At 48.7% G+C, this 18,595-nt stretch overlaps 4 protein-coding genes across 4 annotated transcripts; 3 read left to right on the plus strand and 1 right to left on the minus strand.

Moving 5' to 3' along the window:
- Positions 1-3,028: 3,028 nt before the first annotated feature.
- On the minus strand, positions 3,029-3,458 carry LOC115520782 (histone H2B type 2-E-like). Its single transcript, XM_030325444.1, has one exon. It carries the CDS (start codon positions 3,433-3,435, stop codon positions 3,055-3,057), a length of 381 nt encoding a protein of 126 aa, XP_030181304.1. The 5' UTR covers positions 3,436-3,458; the 3' UTR covers positions 3,029-3,054.
- A 313-nt stretch (positions 3,459-3,771) lies between these two features.
- LOC115520780 (histone H2A type 2-A) lies at positions 3,772-4,207 on the plus strand. The gene has a single exon (XM_030325443.2). The coding sequence runs from the start codon at positions 3,792-3,794 to the stop codon at positions 4,182-4,184; it is 393 nt and encodes a 130-aa protein (XP_030181303.1). The 5' UTR covers positions 3,772-3,791; the 3' UTR covers positions 4,185-4,207.
- A 731-nt stretch (positions 4,208-4,938) lies between these two features.
- Positions 4,939-5,858, plus strand: LOC115520778 (histone H3-like). The gene has a single exon (XM_030325441.1). The coding sequence runs from the start codon at positions 5,082-5,084 to the stop codon at positions 5,655-5,657; it is 576 nt and encodes a 191-aa protein (XP_030181301.1). The 5' UTR covers positions 4,939-5,081; the 3' UTR covers positions 5,658-5,858.
- A 409-nt stretch (positions 5,859-6,267) lies between these two features.
- On the plus strand, positions 6,268-9,995 carry LOC115520779 (40S ribosomal protein S6-like). Its single transcript, XM_030325442.1, is given in 4 exon segments — positions 6,268-6,776; positions 8,980-9,240; positions 9,243-9,316; positions 9,546-9,995. Coding segments are annotated over 4 exon segments (441 nt in total). The 5' UTR covers positions 6,268-6,746; the 3' UTR covers positions 9,622-9,995.
- Positions 9,996-18,595: the final 8,600 nt, after the last annotated feature.

Below are 18,595 nucleotides of genomic sequence, written 5' to 3' on the forward strand. Positions count from 1 at the left end.
CCTCCAAATCTCTCGTCTCTCATGTCAGTAAATAGCAGCTCTTTCCAAGTGTTCTCGCCAAAAACCTGCAATTAATCTTTTATTCTTCTCCTGTCATAACATTCAGCTCATCAATTTAAAAATATGTCCAAGATTATCAAATACATTTGAATATATTATCAAATATATTCAAAATGTACCAAAATATATCTTAACTACTTCTCAGATCTCCACTGTTACCACCTCTCTCTCTCCTGAACTACTAGCCTCTTTGAAATTCTCCCTGCTTCTACTCTTGTTCTCTTATAGTCTATTTTTTAACATAGCATCCTGGATGAGCTTTAAAAAAAAAAAAAACATCAAATAATGTCATTACTCTGATCAAACTCTCCAAAGGCACTCCAACTCCTTTATGACAAAATCTTTGCCATGGCCTATGAAGCCCCCATGATCTGTCAACTACCTCTGTGATCTTTTCTCCTTGCAGATATTTCCTTTGTGGACTGTGCTTCAGCCACACTATTGCTTATTGCTTATTCCTTAAACTCTCTAAACTTGTATCTGCCTCAGGGGCTTTGCACTGGATTTTAGAATACACAGTTCTTAGAATACTCTTCTCTAAGATAGCCTATGGCTATCTTACTTTCTTCAGGCCTCTGCTCAAATATTAACAGATCAGACCTATTGTCCACACTCCTTTCCATATTCTGTGGTACTTCATAACACATACATTCCCCTGAATATTATATAATTATGCATTTCTTTCATTTTTTTGTTTTCAGCATCCATTAACTAAAATATAGCTTTATGTGGATAGCGACTTTTCCTTCTCTGTTTACTGCTGCACCCCCAGCATGTTTTATTTATCTGAGGGTGGAAAATGTGTTTTTTCCCCCCTCTCCCTTATTGCAGGAAATTGTGTGCAAAAATACTCCTAGTGGAGCCTGAACAGGATATTTGTTTTGCTTTCACACCTGTAAGTGTAAATTTTGGTGCTAAAGGGAACTATTGATAGGTAATACAGTTATAATGAGTCACCTCCACTTTTAAGAATTTGCTGTTTTCTGCTTTCCTACCCATATCTGGAGAATCTTCAGAACCAAAGGTGACCACTCCCTCCCCCACATATAATTACAGTATTTGCCCAACATGCTGTGTGCCTCTTAATATGTTTTCATTATATTCCTACCCTGTAAATGCAAACCTTCCCCTATTTTCTTTTCCCTTCCCCATCTCCATAATTTACCTGAACTTTTCAAGCTTTGGCCTTCTTTCTAATCTCTTAGTAGATCCAAGCAAGACATGTGCAAAAGTAGGGAAATGTTTCCTGAGACCTAAGCATTGGAAAGAAGGGATGGCTTTAGCACAATACTAGGAAATAAGTTACCGTTTTTTAATTGGGCAGGGCAGATAGGACGGTCTGCCAATAATATCTGAGATTTTATGTAGGTACATAAAAAAGTATATAAGCAAGGGGATGAGCTAGGACACTTGCAGTGTGCTTAATTTTTTTTCAGAAAGTTTCATTTTTGTGCCTTTTAGTACTTTATTTTTTGTTCTCATTTGACCTCTTTAAAATGTGTTTCCAAACCTTAATAAAAGTAGAAAGGCAAAGTCTTAGCTATATTTGGTGCCCTGGATTAATGAGAGAAAAAATGAAGCTAGTTTTGTATGTAATATTATGAATAATTCTGGGAAAAGACAATTTAGGAAAAAGGAAATGTCTGGATGGTAACTGAAAACTGCAAACAGATTGTTACCAAATAACTTGGCAACTACATAGCCAATATGTCGGTTATGAAACATGAATCACCTGGTGTGTCCCAGAGGTTCTCACCCCACCAATCACAGTGCCCCAGTGATTTGGGTTCAGTGGAAGTATGTGAGGGTTAAGGGATAAACCCACTGATTGATTCAGGCTCTAATGGCCTTTGAACTGTTTTAGGAAACACTGCTTTTAAACATCTAACTCAGAAATGGAGAAGACCTTTTTATTCTCTAATATTTAGTGCCCCTGTTTTCAGATAAAAAGAAAATGAACTGCTCTAAGCAAACGGTATTTTTTAATTTATTTTTTAACATTTATTTATTATTGAGAGAGCATGAGCATGGGAGGAGCAGAGAGAGGGGGAGACACAGAATCTGAAGCAGGCTCCAGGCTGAGTGGTCAGAACAGAGCCCAAGGTTGAACCCCGGCTCACAAATCAGGAGATCATGACCTGAGTGGCAGTCAGACGCTTAACCGACTGAGCCACCCAGGTGCCCCTAAGCACACGATATTTTTAAGACCTAAGTTGTTTTAACAATGTTTCTGGACATTTTATGATTAACAGGCCCAGATTCTGGATTTATAAACCCTCTTTCCTCCTCCCTTATCCAGGTTGGAAAACAGCAAAACTACAATTATGGAGAATGTAGGTTATCAACCTGAGCAAGAAGGGTTTATTATAAATGAGTGGCTTTTGCATTATCTTATTCTGACAGTTTAACGTCTCCAATTTGAGCGGTGAATACCCACCGATTCAGTGTACCTGAAAGAAACACCGAATTGGGGCAAAAAGTGTGTAAACTAGAAATTACTTCAACCACAGAATCAAGATATCGAGGTACCGAGAAAAATTTATTTATGGGTGCTGGGCGTGGTTTCAGAAGTACTGCTTTCCATGTTTACAAACACATTAATTTTCCAAAGAAAAATGCAATTACAATAAACTGATTCAAGCTAATTACCTTACAGCAAACACTCCTTAGCACTAATTTCTATAATCACGAGTATATTTACACGTTGACTGCCATGCATTGCTGACCGCTTCACTGTTAAAACTGAGTTACTTTTGAGAACAAATACATGTACTCTAGCTCTCCACAATGTTAGAAGAATCAGGTCCAATCTTAGAGTCCTTTCTTGTCATCCAAAGGAAAAGGCTGGTATTAAAAAGAATAAATAGCATGGAAAAATAACATTTTGATATAGGGAAAAACCGCTTCTTTCCCCGAGAAGGTGGGTGGCTCTGAAAAGAGCCTTTGGAGTCAAGCAGCCGGCGACCCGTGCGAGCGCCGAGTCCCGGCAGGGACTCACTTGGAGCTGGTGTACTTGGTGACGGCCTTGGTGCCCTCGGACACGGCGTGCTTGGCCAGCTCGCCGGGCAGCAGCAGGCGCACGGCCGTCTGGATCTCCCGGGAGGTGATGGTCGAGCGCTTGTTGTAATGCGCCAGGCGGGAGGCCTCGCCGGCGATGCGCTCGAAGATGTCGTTGACGAACGAGTTCATGATGCCCATGGCCTTGGACGAGATGCCGGTGTCGGGGTGCACCTGCTTGAGCACCTTGTACACGTAGATGGAATAACTCTCCTTGCGGCTGCGCTTGCGCTTCTTGCCGTCCTTCTTCTGGGCTTTGGTGACCGCCTTCTTCGAGCCCTTCTTGGCCGCGGGGGCGGACTTTGCCGGCTCGGGCATAGCGGCGAGCACAAGGCACGGACACCGACCACCGGGAACGCAAACCCCCACCGTAGGGCAGAGGCTAGCGGAAGCGACTCGGTACTTAAAGAGGCCCCACGCAAATTAAGGTTCTGGTTACGCTGCGTCGTGATTCGCGAGTTTTCGGCCGCGCTCCTGCGAGGGGGACGAGATTATGTAAATGAGCGGATTCTGGCCGAGCCGGCCTATTGGTCGTCAGAACAAAGATCTGCCTTAGCCAATCAAAGTGCCCCGTAGACAATCCGGGTTCTGCCTATAAAAGGCTGAAGCGGCGGCGTTTGCGGCGACTATTCTCGGTCGTCAAGCAAGAGGTGGTCGCGGTGAGTGTTGCCGTCATGTCTGGCCGTGGCAAACAAGGAGGCAAGGCCCGCGCCAAGGCCAAGTCGCGCTCGTCCCGCGCCGGCCTGCAGTTCCCGGTGGGCCGAGTGCACCGCCTGCTGCGCAAGGGCAACTACGCCGAGCGGGTGGGGGCCGGCGCGCCGGTCTACATGGCGGCGGTGCTGGAGTATCTGACGGCGGAAATCCTGGAGCTGGCGGGGAACGCGGCCCGCGACAACAAGAAGACGCGCATCATCCCCCGCCACCTGCAGCTGGCCATCCGCAACGACGAGGAATTGAACAAGCTGTTGGGCAAAGTCACCATCGCCCAGGGCGGCGTGCTGCCCAACATCCAGGCCGTGTTGCTCCCCAAGAAGACGGAGAGCCACCACAAGGCAAAGGGCAAGTGAGGCCGGCGTCCGGAAGCTCAGCCAGCCCTGGCGGCAAAGGGGTACCTGTGAAATCAAAGGCTCTTTTAAGAGCCACCCACCCTTTCAAATAAAGAGTTGTTCACAGTAGCGATTCTTCTCCGTTCCACTATTGGCCAGTAGTCGCCGAGCCGCTCCTGGCCTCTCAAATCTTGCGCCTCAACCATCTCGTAGATCTTACTTAGGACTTGAAGGCAGGGAGAGGAGCCAGAGCCCGTTGGGCGCAGCCACGGTCGGCTGCGCTAGGAGTAGTACTGTTGGGTGGCCCCCGGGCTCCTCCCTCGGGAGTGGGTGCCAAGTACGCGACTCCCGGGCTCGCGAGGCCTTTGCCCAACACACACGTGCACCCCCAGTCGGCAGGGGAGCTGGCAGTTTGCGGGAGTGTGGCGGCCCTGACCTTGGCTTAGCTGAGCCGGCTGTCTCAAGTAAAAGTGAGGGGGCCGCCTTCGCAGCGGAGGGACAGGTCCCCGCTTGGGTTCCCGGAGGCGGGATCTTGCGCTCGGGAGGCGAGGGGGGGGGGGGGGACCGACAACTTTCCCATCCGAAAAGTACCGACAAGGCGGGAAAAGAAGATCCATCACACCAACGAGGGGGCTCTTAGAAGGGGACAAGGCGCTTTGGGGGGTGGGGAGCAAACGGAAGAGTGAGGTGGAGTTGGGGAGCCCGCGAGGGAAGGAAGAGGGTACTGCGCGGCAAAGGGGTAAAAGGGTCAGGGAGGAAGATTCGGACAGAGTTGAGCTCAAAAATGAGCCCCCCCCCCCCCCCCCCGCCCCCCGAAAAGAAAGGAAAAACAAGGTAGGAGAAAGACTTGGCGAACTGGAAAGTAGAAAGCGAGGCGAGTGGGCGGGGTAGGGAGGATTGTGCCCAGGCCAATGAGTGATGCCGGGACGGGTGACGTCACAGCCAATGGACAGCCAGCGCGGGACTTTCAATTATCGCCCCGCCCGATCGGAAGAAGACGGTGCCTATAAAGAGTGCGGCGGCGGGCCGAGGCCCCGTTACTCTCGCTGCCGCTGCGCTGGTGAGTTGGTGTTTTGGTTCGCTATGGCCCGTACAAAGCAGACCGCCCGCAAGTCGACCGGCGGCAAGGCCCCGCGGAAGCAGCTGGCCACCAAGGCGGCCCGCAAGAGCGCACCCGCCACGGGCGGCGTGAAGAAGCCGCACCGCTACCGGCCGGGCACCGTGGCCCTGCGGGAGATCCGGCGCTACCAGAAGTCCACCGAGCTGCTGATCCGCAAGCTGCCGTTCCAGCGGCTGGTGCGCGAGATCGCGCAGGACTTCAAGACGGACCTGCGCTTCCAGAGCTCGGCCGTGATGGCGCTGCAGGAGGCGAGCGAGGCCTACCTGGTGGGGCTGTTCGAGGACACGAACCTGTGCGCTATCCACGCCAAGCGCGTCACCATCATGCCCAAGGACATCCAGCTGGCTCGCCGCATCCGCGGGGAGCGGGCTTAAAGTGCGCGCTCGGCTCGAGGTTCCATCCCATCCAAAGGCTCTTTTCAGAGCCACCCACGACGGCACCTGAAAGAAGCTGTGCCACTCGTCTTCGCTCTCTCCCGGCCGACGCTCTCCTACTCTACCACCTCCCCTGTACAAAGCAGACCCCCCCCCCCCCCCCGCGCGGATGAGGCACCAGAACCGGGTAAAGCTGAGGGTCTCCCGGCAGGTAGCTCGCGGGGCCACGCGCCGAGTCCAGGGGCGTCCCGTCCCGTTTGTTGGCCCCCTTTACGGGTGCGGCCAGGACCCCCACTTCGGCTTCTGTGGGGCGGGCATGCGTGCTCTCTTCCTGGGGTGTCCTTACGTACCCCACGGTGACCCCGGGTTGTAAGCTGTCGGGACAGGAGACGAGGGGCCTTGGGCTCCAGGACGGGCCGAGACGACGAAGAGTCCCTAGGGAGCGGTCCGGACTCGGCTGGCCCGGCTTCTTCCCCCACGGGAGCCGTGCTCCCGCGGCCTCCACACCCCCGCCGGAAGTGGCCCCCAGAGGCGCGGCGCTCCGGCTGGTGGGAGGGCGCAAACCCGCCACCCGCCACCTTGGTACCGCCAGGTTTCTGCTAGGTCGTTGTCGGGATTCCCAAACCCTGCCTGCACGTCGGGTGTCGGTAACGCCCAGGTTGCCCCGGGCAGCGGGACACTTAGCGGGTGCCATTCATCCCCTTCACCCACTTTGTCAAAACTCCCTTGCTCGCCGCTGCGACGTTGCCAGAGGTCTCGCGCTCTGCACTTTCTCACCCCGCCTTTCTCCCCCCGCCCCGCCCCGCCCCGCCCTTTGTTTTGAATGCCAAGGAACCTTAAGGAAGAAGGTAGGATTGGGCAGCTCCGGGCAGGAACACACAGGACAAAGAGGGTCTGGCTTGTGTGGCCCAGCATTCAGCTCTGACAGTCCTATGGGTTTCGCTAAAACAACGGCGGTGGGAAGATGGACCGGGATTCAAAGGCCTCCTCAACACGACACCACTCCCCGGGAGCTCTGCCTGGTCGGTATCCTTCCCTGCTCACGTCCACAGCAGGAGACTCGCGATTCTTCCAGGAGGACAACCCCACATGCAGAGACATTTGAGGAGTTTTGTGCAGGTACTTGAGTTATCCAGCGCGGGGGCGCTCAGTAGTTCAAGCTCTCGGGCGGCTGGAACCAAGGGAAGGCAGAGCACGCCCTGCTCCCTTCCCCTCCTTGCCCACGTCTGTCTGCCCCAGCATCTGTGCGGGCGGAGGCTTGAGTTTCTCTCCGAGGGGCCACTCTTATTACACCAGATGAAATGGAAGTCTTCACGCCTCTCGGGGTCCTAGAAATGAGTCTGTTTACCTAGAAGAGTGGGGCAGGACCTCGGGAAGCTGGCATTACACGAGCAAGAACTCCAACACCAGCGGCTGTGTGCGTCTCAGATGACACCTCTTATCCTTGATCGTCGTTTATGTACACCCGGAAGAGACCAGAGTTGGTGGTTTCGTTCACACAGAGATTGGTGAAAATTCACTGAGGGGAACAGAAACAGGCAGAGATAACTTTTGAAAACCTTTGCCCTTTGCAAGGAGTGTGGGGAGGAAAGAAAGAGAGAGAGGAAGGAAGGAAGAAAACTTTTTCTGCTCCTGCCAGAGGGTCCCCAGTTTTCAGCCCCAGACTCAGAGATTTTCAGAATAGGCCCTGTGACCGGCTGAATTGTGTCTCTCCTCCCCACCCCCCCCCACCCCCCGCAATTCCTGTGTTGAAGCTCTAACTCCTAGTACCTCAGAGGGTGACTGTATTTGGAGATAGGGCCTTTGAAGAGGCATTTAAGTTAAAATGTCATTAGGATGTGCTCTCATCCTATATGAGTAGTGTCTTTTTTTATAAGAGGAGATCAGGACACAGTCAGCACAGAGGGACGACCATAAGAGGACACAGTGAGAAGGCAGCCACCTGCAGGCTAAGGAGAGGCCTCAGAGGAAACCAAACCTGATGACATCTTGATCTTGGACTTCTTAACAAAAAAAAAGGTTTTTTTGTAAGTTTTTATTTATTTATTTTGAGAGAGAGAGAGAGAGAGCACCAGGGGCGGGGGTACAGAGAGAGAATCCCTAGCAGGCTCCATACAGCGCAGAGTCCAACGCGGGTCTCCAACCCACAAACGGTGAGATTATGACCCGAGCCAAAGTCTGGCACTTAACCAACTGAGCCACCCAGGTGCCCCCTTGATCTTGGACTTCTAGCCTCTAGAGCTGGGAGTCGGTAAATTTCTGTTGTTTAAGCCAGGCAGTCTGGTATCTTGTGAGGGCAGCCCTAGGAAATCAATACAGGCCCCATGGTCTCTGCCCGGGGCCTCATTCCCTGCTCAGACCAACAGTACGTGATGGGATCCCCTGTGACTTAGTTATAAGCAGAAGTAGCAGTGACTTGGAGCTCTGCAGGGATGACCCCTTTGCAGCCCGCATCTCTTGTCCGTTGAAATTTGTTTCCAAAAGTGCAGCCTGAAGTCTTCAAAGGGAGAATTACGTTCCAGAGTGGCAGAGCCCTTAGTGGCTCAGCAGACCCCTGATTTCCATGCCGGAGCCCTTCCTCCTCAGGATCCCATGCCTCAAACTGATACTACATCAGCTTCAACCAACCTAAAATACCAAAGATGCCCACGACCTGCCCGTGGCCCTGAGATTTGAGAACAGCCTGCGGGCATCTGCCGTGGCTAAGGCAGTTCAGGGATTCCTGGCTTAGTGGGAATGGCTATGATCTGCCTTCACCCCTCTCCTCGCGTTTCTACCCACGTGTGCTCCTCCCACCACAACGAGTGGAGCGCTCGCTCCCCAAATCCACGATTGCAGGGTGTGGAAGGAAAATAGGAAAGCAGAGGAGGAAGAGCACGGGGGAGTTAGGACCTGGCCCCTCACTGGTGCGGGACAGTGGTGGCCTTCCCTGGGTGGTCTTAACTGGTTTCCTGTCAAAGGTGAGCCCCTCAGAGGATGGACCTCGTCTGCATCACTAATCTGCCTTTCAGAGATATGGCCTTGCTGCCTAGTTGGCGGCCCCTAACTGGGCTTCCTGCTCTGATAGGCTATAGAGCAGTGGAGGGCTCTTTGCTCTGGGGTCATTCCGCGATGCTGGAGGAAAAATTAGCTTGATTTTTAGTGCAGTGCTTGTGCGTTACTGTGTACACACGTTTAGCTAGTAAAACCGATATTTCAGGATCTCTGCTCATTTTCTGAGGGTTCCATAAAAGGCTTTTTGCAATGGAATTACCTTTGTAGGTGGTTTTGCAGTTTTCTTAAGACTTTTCCCTCCCCACCCCACCCCTTTTATCATTCTTAGCTGAACAACTCTTTCCCGGCTACTGGCTGCCAGAAACTCATTGAAGTGGACGACGAACGTGAACTTCGTACCTTTTATGAGAAGCGAACAGTCACAGAAGTTGCTGCTGATGCTCTAGGTGAAGAGTGTAAGGGTTACGTGTTCCAAATCAGTTGTGGCAATGACAAACAAGGCTTCCCCATGAAGCAGGGTGTCTTGACCCATGGCTGTGTCTGCCTGCTGCCGAGTACAGGGCCTTCCTGCCACCGACCCAGAAGGACTCTGGGAGAAGAAAGCGCAGATCTGTTCAGGCTTGCATTGCGGATGTCAATCTCAGTGTTCTCAACTTGGTCATTGTAAAAAACGGGGAGAAGAGGGGCGCCTGGGTGGCGCAGTCAGTTAAGCATCTGACTTCAGCCAGGTCACGATCTCACGGTCCGTGAGTTCGAGCCCCGCGTCAGGCTCTGGGCTGATGGCTCAGAGCCTGGAGCCTGTTTCCGATTCTGTGTCTCCCTCTCTCTCTGCCCCTCCCCCGTTCATGCTCTGTCTCTCTCTGTCCCAAAAATAAATAAACGTTGAAAAAAAAAAAAAAACGGGGAGAAGAATACTCCTGGACTCACTGATCCTACTGTGCCTTGTCGCCTGGGGGCCCCAAAGACCTAGCAGAATCCACAAAGTTTTCAATCTCTCTCTCTAAGGAAGATGATGTCCGCCAGGATGTTGTGAGAAAGTCCCTAAACAAAGTAGGAAACCTCATACCTGAGCGGCCAAGATTGGGCGTCTTCTCACTCCATGTGTCCTCCAACACAGACGTCGGGGTACTGCTTTGAACAAGCAGTGCATGAAGACAAATAAGGAAGAGCCTGCAGAAAATGCTAACCTTTTGGCCAAGAGAATGAAGGAGGCCATAGGAACGGACTGCCAAGAGACAGAGGCTGTCTTCTCTAAGAGGTTCTACCTCTCGTCTGAGTCCAGTCAAAAATGAGATTTTGTAAGAGTGGCAAATAAATATTCATTTCTTTGTTGAATAAAACAAATGAATTTTTATTTATTGAGCATCTCAGGGAAGCTCAAGAGCAGGAACTAGCCTGGTTGAGGATGGGGAACAAAATTCTAGGCCTAGGGGTAAGGGAAGAGACACCCAGAAGGAGGTGGGGTCTCTTCTGATTACCCCAAATAGTCCGCTGGGGCAAATGTGAGGGTACTTGGAGGACGCTCCTTGTACAGGGAAAAAGGGCACTTTTTCATAAGGGCACTTTTCATGCATTGTGTATAGATCATTAAAACTGTATTCCTCAGAGTGTACAAAAGATTTTTTTTAAAATCTGTCTTTCAGCTCTCCTACACAACAGCAGGTCTGGGTCTTGACAATGGAAGTGTTCCCTATTCAGCCTGACTGAGCCCCCTGTCTTCACATAGGGCCAGCAAACCACAGGCAGTGGAAGCAGGTGACCCTCTCACCCAGCAGAGGGTCAGGCCTTGGCAGGACACTGCTGCCTTACCTATTAGCTGCCATATTGGTGATTTGCCTCAAGGGGCTAGGGCAACAGAATCTGATTCTCACTGTGAACATATTCTGGGAGGACTATGAGGAATTTCCCAGTGCCTTCAAGGGCTTCGCAAATTGCCACAGGCATTCTAGTGACAACTTGGACACCTGTTTGGCAATAGGACAAAGTTGACATCCCTGCCACTATCCTGTGAAATCCAAACTTCCTAGGCCTAATAGGAAACTTTTGGAATGTCTTTGTGGGTTTGAGAAACTAGGGTGAAAATTAGTACCAAAAACTAGTACCAAAAATTTTTAAGTCAGCATCAAAATCTAATTGTTTTAGGTACTTAAGTAATTTCCCACTTTCAGATCAGTCAGAAAGAAAAAAAAAGTCAGGCAAAAAGCAATTCATGTTCTCTTCAAAAGTCTTCTCATGTCCAACCTGGTTGGAAAATCTGTCAGCCAAGGAGCTGGTATTGTTCATTGGACTTTGGGTCCTTTAATCAGAGCTGATGGTGGCCTCAGCTATAGCAGCAACTAGGAGTGGACAGAGATGAAGTGATGGATTTGAGGGAATTGTAGGGGGTAAAGTTGGTAAGATGTGGTGATTTAGGCATTTGGAGAATGCAAGAGAAAAAGGAGATTCTCCTTGACCCAAGGAACTAGGAGATGATAGAAGATTTCACTAAGGTGAAGAATTCAGGGAGAGCAAACTGCTTTTGGAACCAAGAAGATGCTTAAAGGCCCTTCTGACATTGATGTTGAGAATCCTGTTAACCATCTAGAAGGACGCATTCACCAGGAATTCTGAATATTAATCTATTCAGTAAAGGGGCTCACCTGGAAATACTTTGGGGGGAAGCCCTTAGCAGAAGGATAAGGGAATAATGGCTAACAGAAGGCAGGGAATTGGATGAGATGTAGCCAGAAGTCCAGGAGAAGAGAAGAGGGCTGAGGCAGCACCCTGGGCAAGAAGGAGCAGCGAGGGGGCTGGTAGAAGAAGGGAACGTCAGGAGACAGAGGATAGCTGGAGACAGATGAGGACCACCAGGACAGCATATGTCCCAAGGAGGCATAGGTGGTAGCAACAGCACTGTATTATGCACACCATTCAGAAATGATGATAACCACTCATGTTCATCAAGCTCAGTCACTTTTTTTTTTATGTTTATTTTATTTTTGAGAGAGGGAGCCTGAGCGGGGAAAGAGAGACACAGAATCCCCTCTTGTGAGAGAGAGAAATGAAGACACAGAATATGAAACAGGCTTCTGGTTCTGAGCTGTCAGCACAGAGCCTGACACGGGGTCCGAACCCAGGAACCACGATATCATGACCTGAGCTGAAGTCAGACACTTAACCGACTGAACCACCCAGGTGCCCCGTGGCTCAGTCACTTCTAACTATGCTTTCTACTGCATCTCTCTTTTAATCATCAACAACCCTGCAAGGCAGGTAGGTGTTTTCTCATCGTTTTACAGGCTAGGAAGCTTAAAGTATCTTGCCTAAGCTCCCACAGCTAGTGAGTGCCATGACCCAGGATTCCGCCTGAAATGCTAGGACTCCAAAGTTCAAATTCCAAACAGAAAACATCAAGTGAAGAGGACATCCTGGCAGCTGAGCGGGGACGTGACGGGAGGTTCATGATGTACAGGGTTGAGGGCCTTGCTGCTTCAATGGACCCTTTGATACCTGCTTACCCACAGTCCACCTGTCACCACCACTATCAAGTGGAGAAAAACGTCTACCCTGTGCCAGAGTTGAGCTTTACAGTCTCCATCTCCTCCACCCTGTTACCTTCAGCAATGAAACACGTGCCCATGTGTCATGATCAGTACAGAGAAGCAGAGGCTAAGTGCAAGGCCACAGACTCGAGTTGGAGTCCTGGCTCTGCCTCTTATTACCTATGAGGCTTTGGCAAGATGCTTCATCTCACCAGGCCTCAGTTCCTCATCTGTAAAATGGGGATAACAGTACCTGCCCAGTGGTGGTGTCTGGAGACGTTTAAAGAAAACAATTCCCATGAAGTGACAAGCCCACGTCTGATCCAAAATGAACAATAGGGAAAATATGTAAGACTATCATTAGCTATTTAGAAAAGTTGAAACAAAATTATGAAGGTAAATACCCTTACAATTCCCAAATTGCAAACCTTCCCTGGCTTTTAATTAGATGCTCATTAGCCATTCCCCTGTTTACACAAGTTTGTTCTCGCCCTACCCAATGTCTGCAATTCACAGCTACTCCCATGACTGGGCATAACCCTTCCTTCCGTCCACGTATGTCCCCCACTTTGCAGGCTTACTGTTTAGTCTGTAAAATTCAGCCCTGTGATGCTCTCCTCATGTGCCCCCCACCCCACCACCCCTGCTCCTCCTCCTCAGACCAACAGCACTTTCCTCAGGTTCTAACAAGCATATGCTCTCCTCTGTTTTAGCAGTTCCTCCGGTATTGTTTATCCTTCCAGTTTCCCCATCAGATTCTGAGTTCCTTCGGGATGGGCATTTTGTCTTATTCATTTCTGTAAGTCAGCATCCTGACTGCCTAGACGGTCAGGGAATGCCTCATGAAGGACCTAAAAACCTTGGCCTCTGAATCTTTAACTCGAAAGGACACACCACCCAGTACCCACACTCTCATCCCACCCACAACCCACCCGCCTCTCAGGGAACTCTCAGGAATTTGCAGGTCAGGAGCAGGCCTAGCCTGTACCCTGGAAGGAACTTCCTACAGGTTGTAACCCTTGTCCACAAATGGCTAAAGCCACCACTAGCCTGTTTCTGTGACCTTAGCTGAAGGCAGAGTTCACCACCACCGATCCCCTCAATGGAATCAGTGCTTCAAGGGCGATTCTTTAGGGAGGGAGGCACATTTGTGGTAAATTGGACAGCCCCCCCCCCCCCCGCCAAGATGTCCACATCATGATCCCTGCAACCTGTTAATATGTTACTTTATATAGCAAAGGGACTTTGCAGCTGTGATTAAATTCAGGACCCTGAGGCAAAATTTATCCTGGATTATCTGGGTGGGCCCTAAATATCATCACAACTGGCCTTATTAGAAAGAGGCAAGAGGTCTAATGGGGAGAAGGCAAAGTAATGACAGTGCTGAGGCCAGGGGCCAAGAGAGGCTAGCAGCCTCTAGAAGCTGAAAGAGACAGGAATGGATTCCCTCTCTAGAGCCTCCAGAAGGAATCAGTCCTTCTGACACTGATTTTCGCCCCTTAAGACTCATTTTGGGATTTTGACCTGGAGACTATAAGAGAATAAATTTGGGGTCGTTTGTTAAAGCAGGAAAAGGATACACACAGTCCTTTTCATTCATCAAAGACGCCAGTTTCTTTTAACTTGGTGAAGGGGGGGTGGGGATCTGAGTGTCATCAGGAGCAGAGTAGGAAGTGTACTTGCAGAAAGGAGTGGGGGTGGGGTGGAGGAAGATGTGGCTGAGGAGGAAAAAGGGGTCTGGGAGACCTGGTGTTCCACAGTGAACAGGTTGGCTCCTCCATGAGCCTGACCAGCCTCCCTGACCTGCTTGGCCCGGAGTTCCTCAAGGCTTCCGTCTTCATGAGCAGCGCTGAGCGCTCCCAGACACTGCTTGGCCTCTCCCAGACCTGGGCCTCTGTAGGGCCCCCCAAGGCCATGCGGGGCAGGAAGAACCCAGACTCGCTTCACCTTCACCGTGGGCTTGTAGCAGTGGCCAAGCTCTTCTTGCTCTTGAGGAAAGCTCACACCCAAACAGCTGCTAGAACCCGTTAGGGTCCTAGGGCTGCCAAGATTCCCACAAACTTGGTAGCTTGAAGCAACAGGAATTCATATTCTCACATTTCTGGAGACGAGTGGTCCATCCAAAGTACCGAAGTATCAGCAGGGCCAGGCTTTCTCCAAAGCTTCCCCGGCAGAGCCGGGGGGGGGGGGGGGGGGAGGGGGGGGGCTTCCTCACCTTTTTCAACTTCAAGTGGCTCCTGGCTTTCCTTGGCTTCTGGCAGTAAAATCTCCAATCTCTGCCTGTGTCTTCATATGGCCTTCTCCCCTGTGTCTTTCCCGCTCCTTTCTCTCTCTCTCTCTCTCTCTCTCTCTCTCTTTTTTTTCCTGAGTCCCATGTCTGTTTCTTTTTATTTACTTATTTATTTATTTTTAATTTTATTTATTTATTTTTTAAATTTACATCTACGTCAGTTAGCATAGAGTGCAATAATGATTTCAGGAGTAGATTCCAGTGATTCATCCCCTATGTGTAACACCCATAGTGCTCATCCCAACAAGTGTCCTCCTTAATGCCCCTTACCCATTTAGCCCGTCCCCCTACCCACAACCCCTCCAGAAACCCTCAGTTTGTTCTTTGCATTTAAGAGTCTCTTATGTTTTGTCCCCCTCCCTGATTTTATATTATTTTTGCTTCCCTTCCCTTCCCTTATGTTCATCTGTTTTGTATCTTAAAGCCCTCATATGAGTGAAGTCATATGATATTTGTCTTTCTCTGACTAATTTCTCTTAGCATAATACCCTCCAGTTTCATCCATGTAGTTGCACAGGCAAGATTTCATTCTTTTTGATTGCCGAGTAATACTCCATTGTGTGTGTGTGTGTGTGTGTGTGTGTGTGTGTGTGTATATATATATATATATATATATATCACATCTCTATCCATTCATCCATCGATGGACATTTGGGCTCTTTCCATACTTTGGCTATTGTTGATAGTGCTGCTATAAACATGGGGGTGCATGTGTCCCTTCGAAACAGCACACCTGTATCCCATGGATAAATACCAAGCAGTGCAATTGCTGGGTCATAGGGTCATTCTATTTTTAACTTTTTGAGGAAGCTCCATACTGTTTTCCAGAGTGGCTGCACCAGTTTGCATTCCCACCAGCAGTGCAAAAGAGATCCTCCTTCTCTGCATCCTCACCAACATCTGGTTTTAATTTGTATTTCCCTGATGATGAGGGATGTTGAACAGTTTTTCATTTTTCATTTCATTTTTTCATTTGTCTGTTGGCCATCTGGATGTCTTCTTTTCCGACTCCTTTCTCTTTTTTTTTTAAAAATTTTTTTTTATTTATTTTTTTTTTTCAACGTTTATTTTTTTGGGGACAGAGAGAGACAGAGCATGAACGGGGGAGGGGCAGAGAGAGAGGGAGACACAGAATCGGAAACAGGCTCCAGGCTCCGAGCCATCAGCCCAGAGCCCGACGCGGGGCTCGAACTCACGGACCGCGAGATCGTGACCTGGCTGAAGTCGGACGCTTAACCGACTGCGCCACCCAGGCGCCCCCCGACTCCTTTCTCTTATTCCATCCTACATCCAGGAGAATTTCATCTAAACATCCTTAATTACATCTGCAAAGGCCTTATTTCTAAATAGGGTCACATTTTGAGCTTCCAGGTGGACATGACTTTTGGGAGGACACTATTCAACCCACTGCAGATTCTGAGCTCAGAGCCTCTTAGAGGGCCTTCTCAAAGCAGAACCAGACTTCCCCTAATTTTCTCTTTTTAGGTGCCCCTGCACTTTCCATCTCCAAAAGGCCCTTCTGTCTGTTACACCTGAGTATAAACCACAAGGAACAGATTTGCATTTTTACTCACACCCCCTGTGTCCGACAGTGTGGGGGCCAGAGGGGAGGCTGTGTCTCCACTTAGAAAACTCCAGCCTTCAGAGCAATACACAGAGACGTCTGTGGCCCTTGGCTAGATACCTCTGGTGACCTGGGGAAGGCCCAAACTGGACAACTAGGAAACTGTTCCCCAGATTCACTTGTCTGGGAAAAACTGGAAGAGAAAAGACAGAGCTACTACAACCGGGGCTTGATGTTGCAGTTTGAATATCTGTAAAATAGTGACAAGAAAGGTACATACCTCATGGGATTACCATAGGGATGAAATGAGATAAACACAGTCCATGCAAAGTACTTAGGGCAGAATCTCAACATGGCAATAAAGTAATAATTATTAGTCATTTCATTAACATTCTGATAAACACTAACTAGTACAAGTCCTAGATCTTTACCTTGGGAACCTCACAATCAGGATGTGGAAAGACTCACAGGAAACAATGGGTACATTATATAATCTAGAGGAGTAGCATCTAGAGATTCTTCTAGACTGTGACCCAGACAATAAGAATATTTGGGTTCCTGGATGTTTTGTGACTCACAAAAGCCTTCCCCTTATGTCTTCTCATTTGATTCTACAATAACCCTGGAAAGGAAGTAGGTCTTTTTATTTCTGTTTTACAGATAGGGAAATTTCTGGTGAAGATTAGCCCCCTGGGAATACGGGTCACCCAGCTAAAAAGTGACCAGGATGGAATTTGAGCCTACGCTTTGTGTTTTACTTTTCTTTTGTATTAGGTTCAAGCTTTCCAGGGAAAGTGATTACACATAGATACAAATAATATCAATATTTGTACTGTAGGGGAGGTAACTGGGTGGCTCAGTCGGTTGAGCATCCAACTTTGGCTGAGGTCATGATCTTGCAGTTCGTGGGTTCAAGCCCCGCACCAGGCTCTGTGCTGACAGCTCGGAGCCTGGAGCCTGCTTCCAATTCTGTGTCTCCCTCTCTCTCTGCCCCTCCCCCACTCACACTCTGTCTCTCTCTTAAAAATAAATAAACATTAAATATATATATATATATTTGTACTATAGAGAAGAGAAAATAATTTTCCCTCTGTCCTTCTGCATTCCTAGCTGAGACTCCCATAATAAAAGACAGATTAACAAGAGAAAATCAAACAGAAGTTTATGTATTTATTTAGTTTAATATATTTTTTTAATGTTTATTTTATTTTTGAGAGAGAGAGACAGAATGCGAGCAGGGGAGGGGCAGAGAGAGAGGGAGACACAGAATCCGAAGCAGGCTCCAGGCTCTGAGCTGTCAGCACAGAGCCTGGCGCGGGGCTGAAACTCACAGACAGTGAGAAAGTGACCTGAACCAAAGTTGGACACTCAACCAATAGAGCCACCCAGGTACCTGTAAACAGAAGTTTATTAACATGCATACCTCATGTATACATGGGAGACACCCAGGGAAAAATAATTAACTCCCCAAGGTGGCTTAGAATTCAGACATAAATACCATCTTAATAGTGAAAGAGGAGGGGAACTGGAGGCCTCTTAGGAGACAGTAAATGCCTTTTTAAAAGATGAATGGGCCCTTAGAAGAATACACGGGAGATATGAGAGTTTGTGACAAAGTTTGTCTGGCTGTGGAGTCGAGTTCTCCTCTGATAAGGGGTAATATTCCCTGCTTGATGAAACTCCCAGGAAAGGGACTTATGACAACTGAGTTCCTTCTGGAGGCTGTATCTTGAGGCAGGTAAGTGAGGGGAGGGTCAGAGAAAATCTGTCCTTACATTGTTGTTTGAGCCTACAGCTCAAAATATCAATATGCCAAAGTAGCATATATTGGGGGAATATGTTCTGTGACCCTTCCGCACAGTAGAACAAACCTCTCGACCTCAACTCACAGTAAGAAATTCATTTTACATTGCCTTTACACAAGAATATAAATTGAAGGGGCACCTGGGTGGCTTAGTCGGTTAAGCGTTCAACTTCAGCTCAGGTCATGATCTCACGCTTCATGGGTTCGAGCCCCGCTTCAGGCTCTGTGCTGATAGCTCAGAGCAGTGGAGCCTGCTTCAGATTCTGTGTCTCCCTCTCTCTCTGACCCTCCCCTGCTCGCACTCTGTCTCTCTCTCTCTCTTTCTCTCTCTCAAAAATAAAATAAACATTAAAAATATATATATAAATTGCAACAAGTTTCACAAAATGATACTATTTGTGATATACTCTATCTTCTTAAAAAAAGGGAAAAGTAAAAAGATGACCTCTATCAAGTAAATCAATTTCATAACCCACTAATGGTTTACAATCTATAGTTAGGAAAAAACCACTGGCTACAGGAAACTACAAAGAACAAAATAAAATCATCTTACTCATGTTTAATAAATCTTAATATTTCTCTGAATATGCCTTCTGAATCTCTCTATGCTTGCACAAACCTATGCCTGTCTTTGTAGGGAGGTAATATCCACCTCAGTAGCTAGAGTGGAAGTCTTATCATGGTAGATGACTAAAGGAAATGTAGGTTGAGCTCTGTGGGAGCTGAGAGGAAAAGGTCCATTCCAGCTGAGCAAATATGGTGGTG

The sequence above is a fragment of the Lynx canadensis genome, chromosome C1 (genome assembly GCF_007474595.2).
Source record: "Lynx canadensis isolate LIC74 chromosome C1, mLynCan4.pri.v2, whole genome shotgun sequence".
In the NCBI taxonomy this organism is placed as follows: Eukaryota; Metazoa; Chordata; class Mammalia; order Carnivora; family Felidae; genus Lynx; species Lynx canadensis.

Excerpts from the sequence above, each read along its gene's own strand:
- LOC115520782 (XM_030325444.1), bottom strand. The coding sequence starts at position 3,435 with ATGCCCGAGCCGGCAAAGTCCGCCCCCGCGGCCAAGAAGGGCTCGAAG.
- LOC115520780 (XM_030325443.2), top strand. The coding sequence starts at position 3,792 with ATGTCTGGCCGTGGCAAACAAGGAGGCAAGGCCCGCGCCAAGGCCAAG.
- LOC115520778 (XM_030325441.1), top strand. The coding sequence starts at position 5,082 with ATGCCGGGACGGGTGACGTCACAGCCAATGGACAGCCAGCGCGGGACT.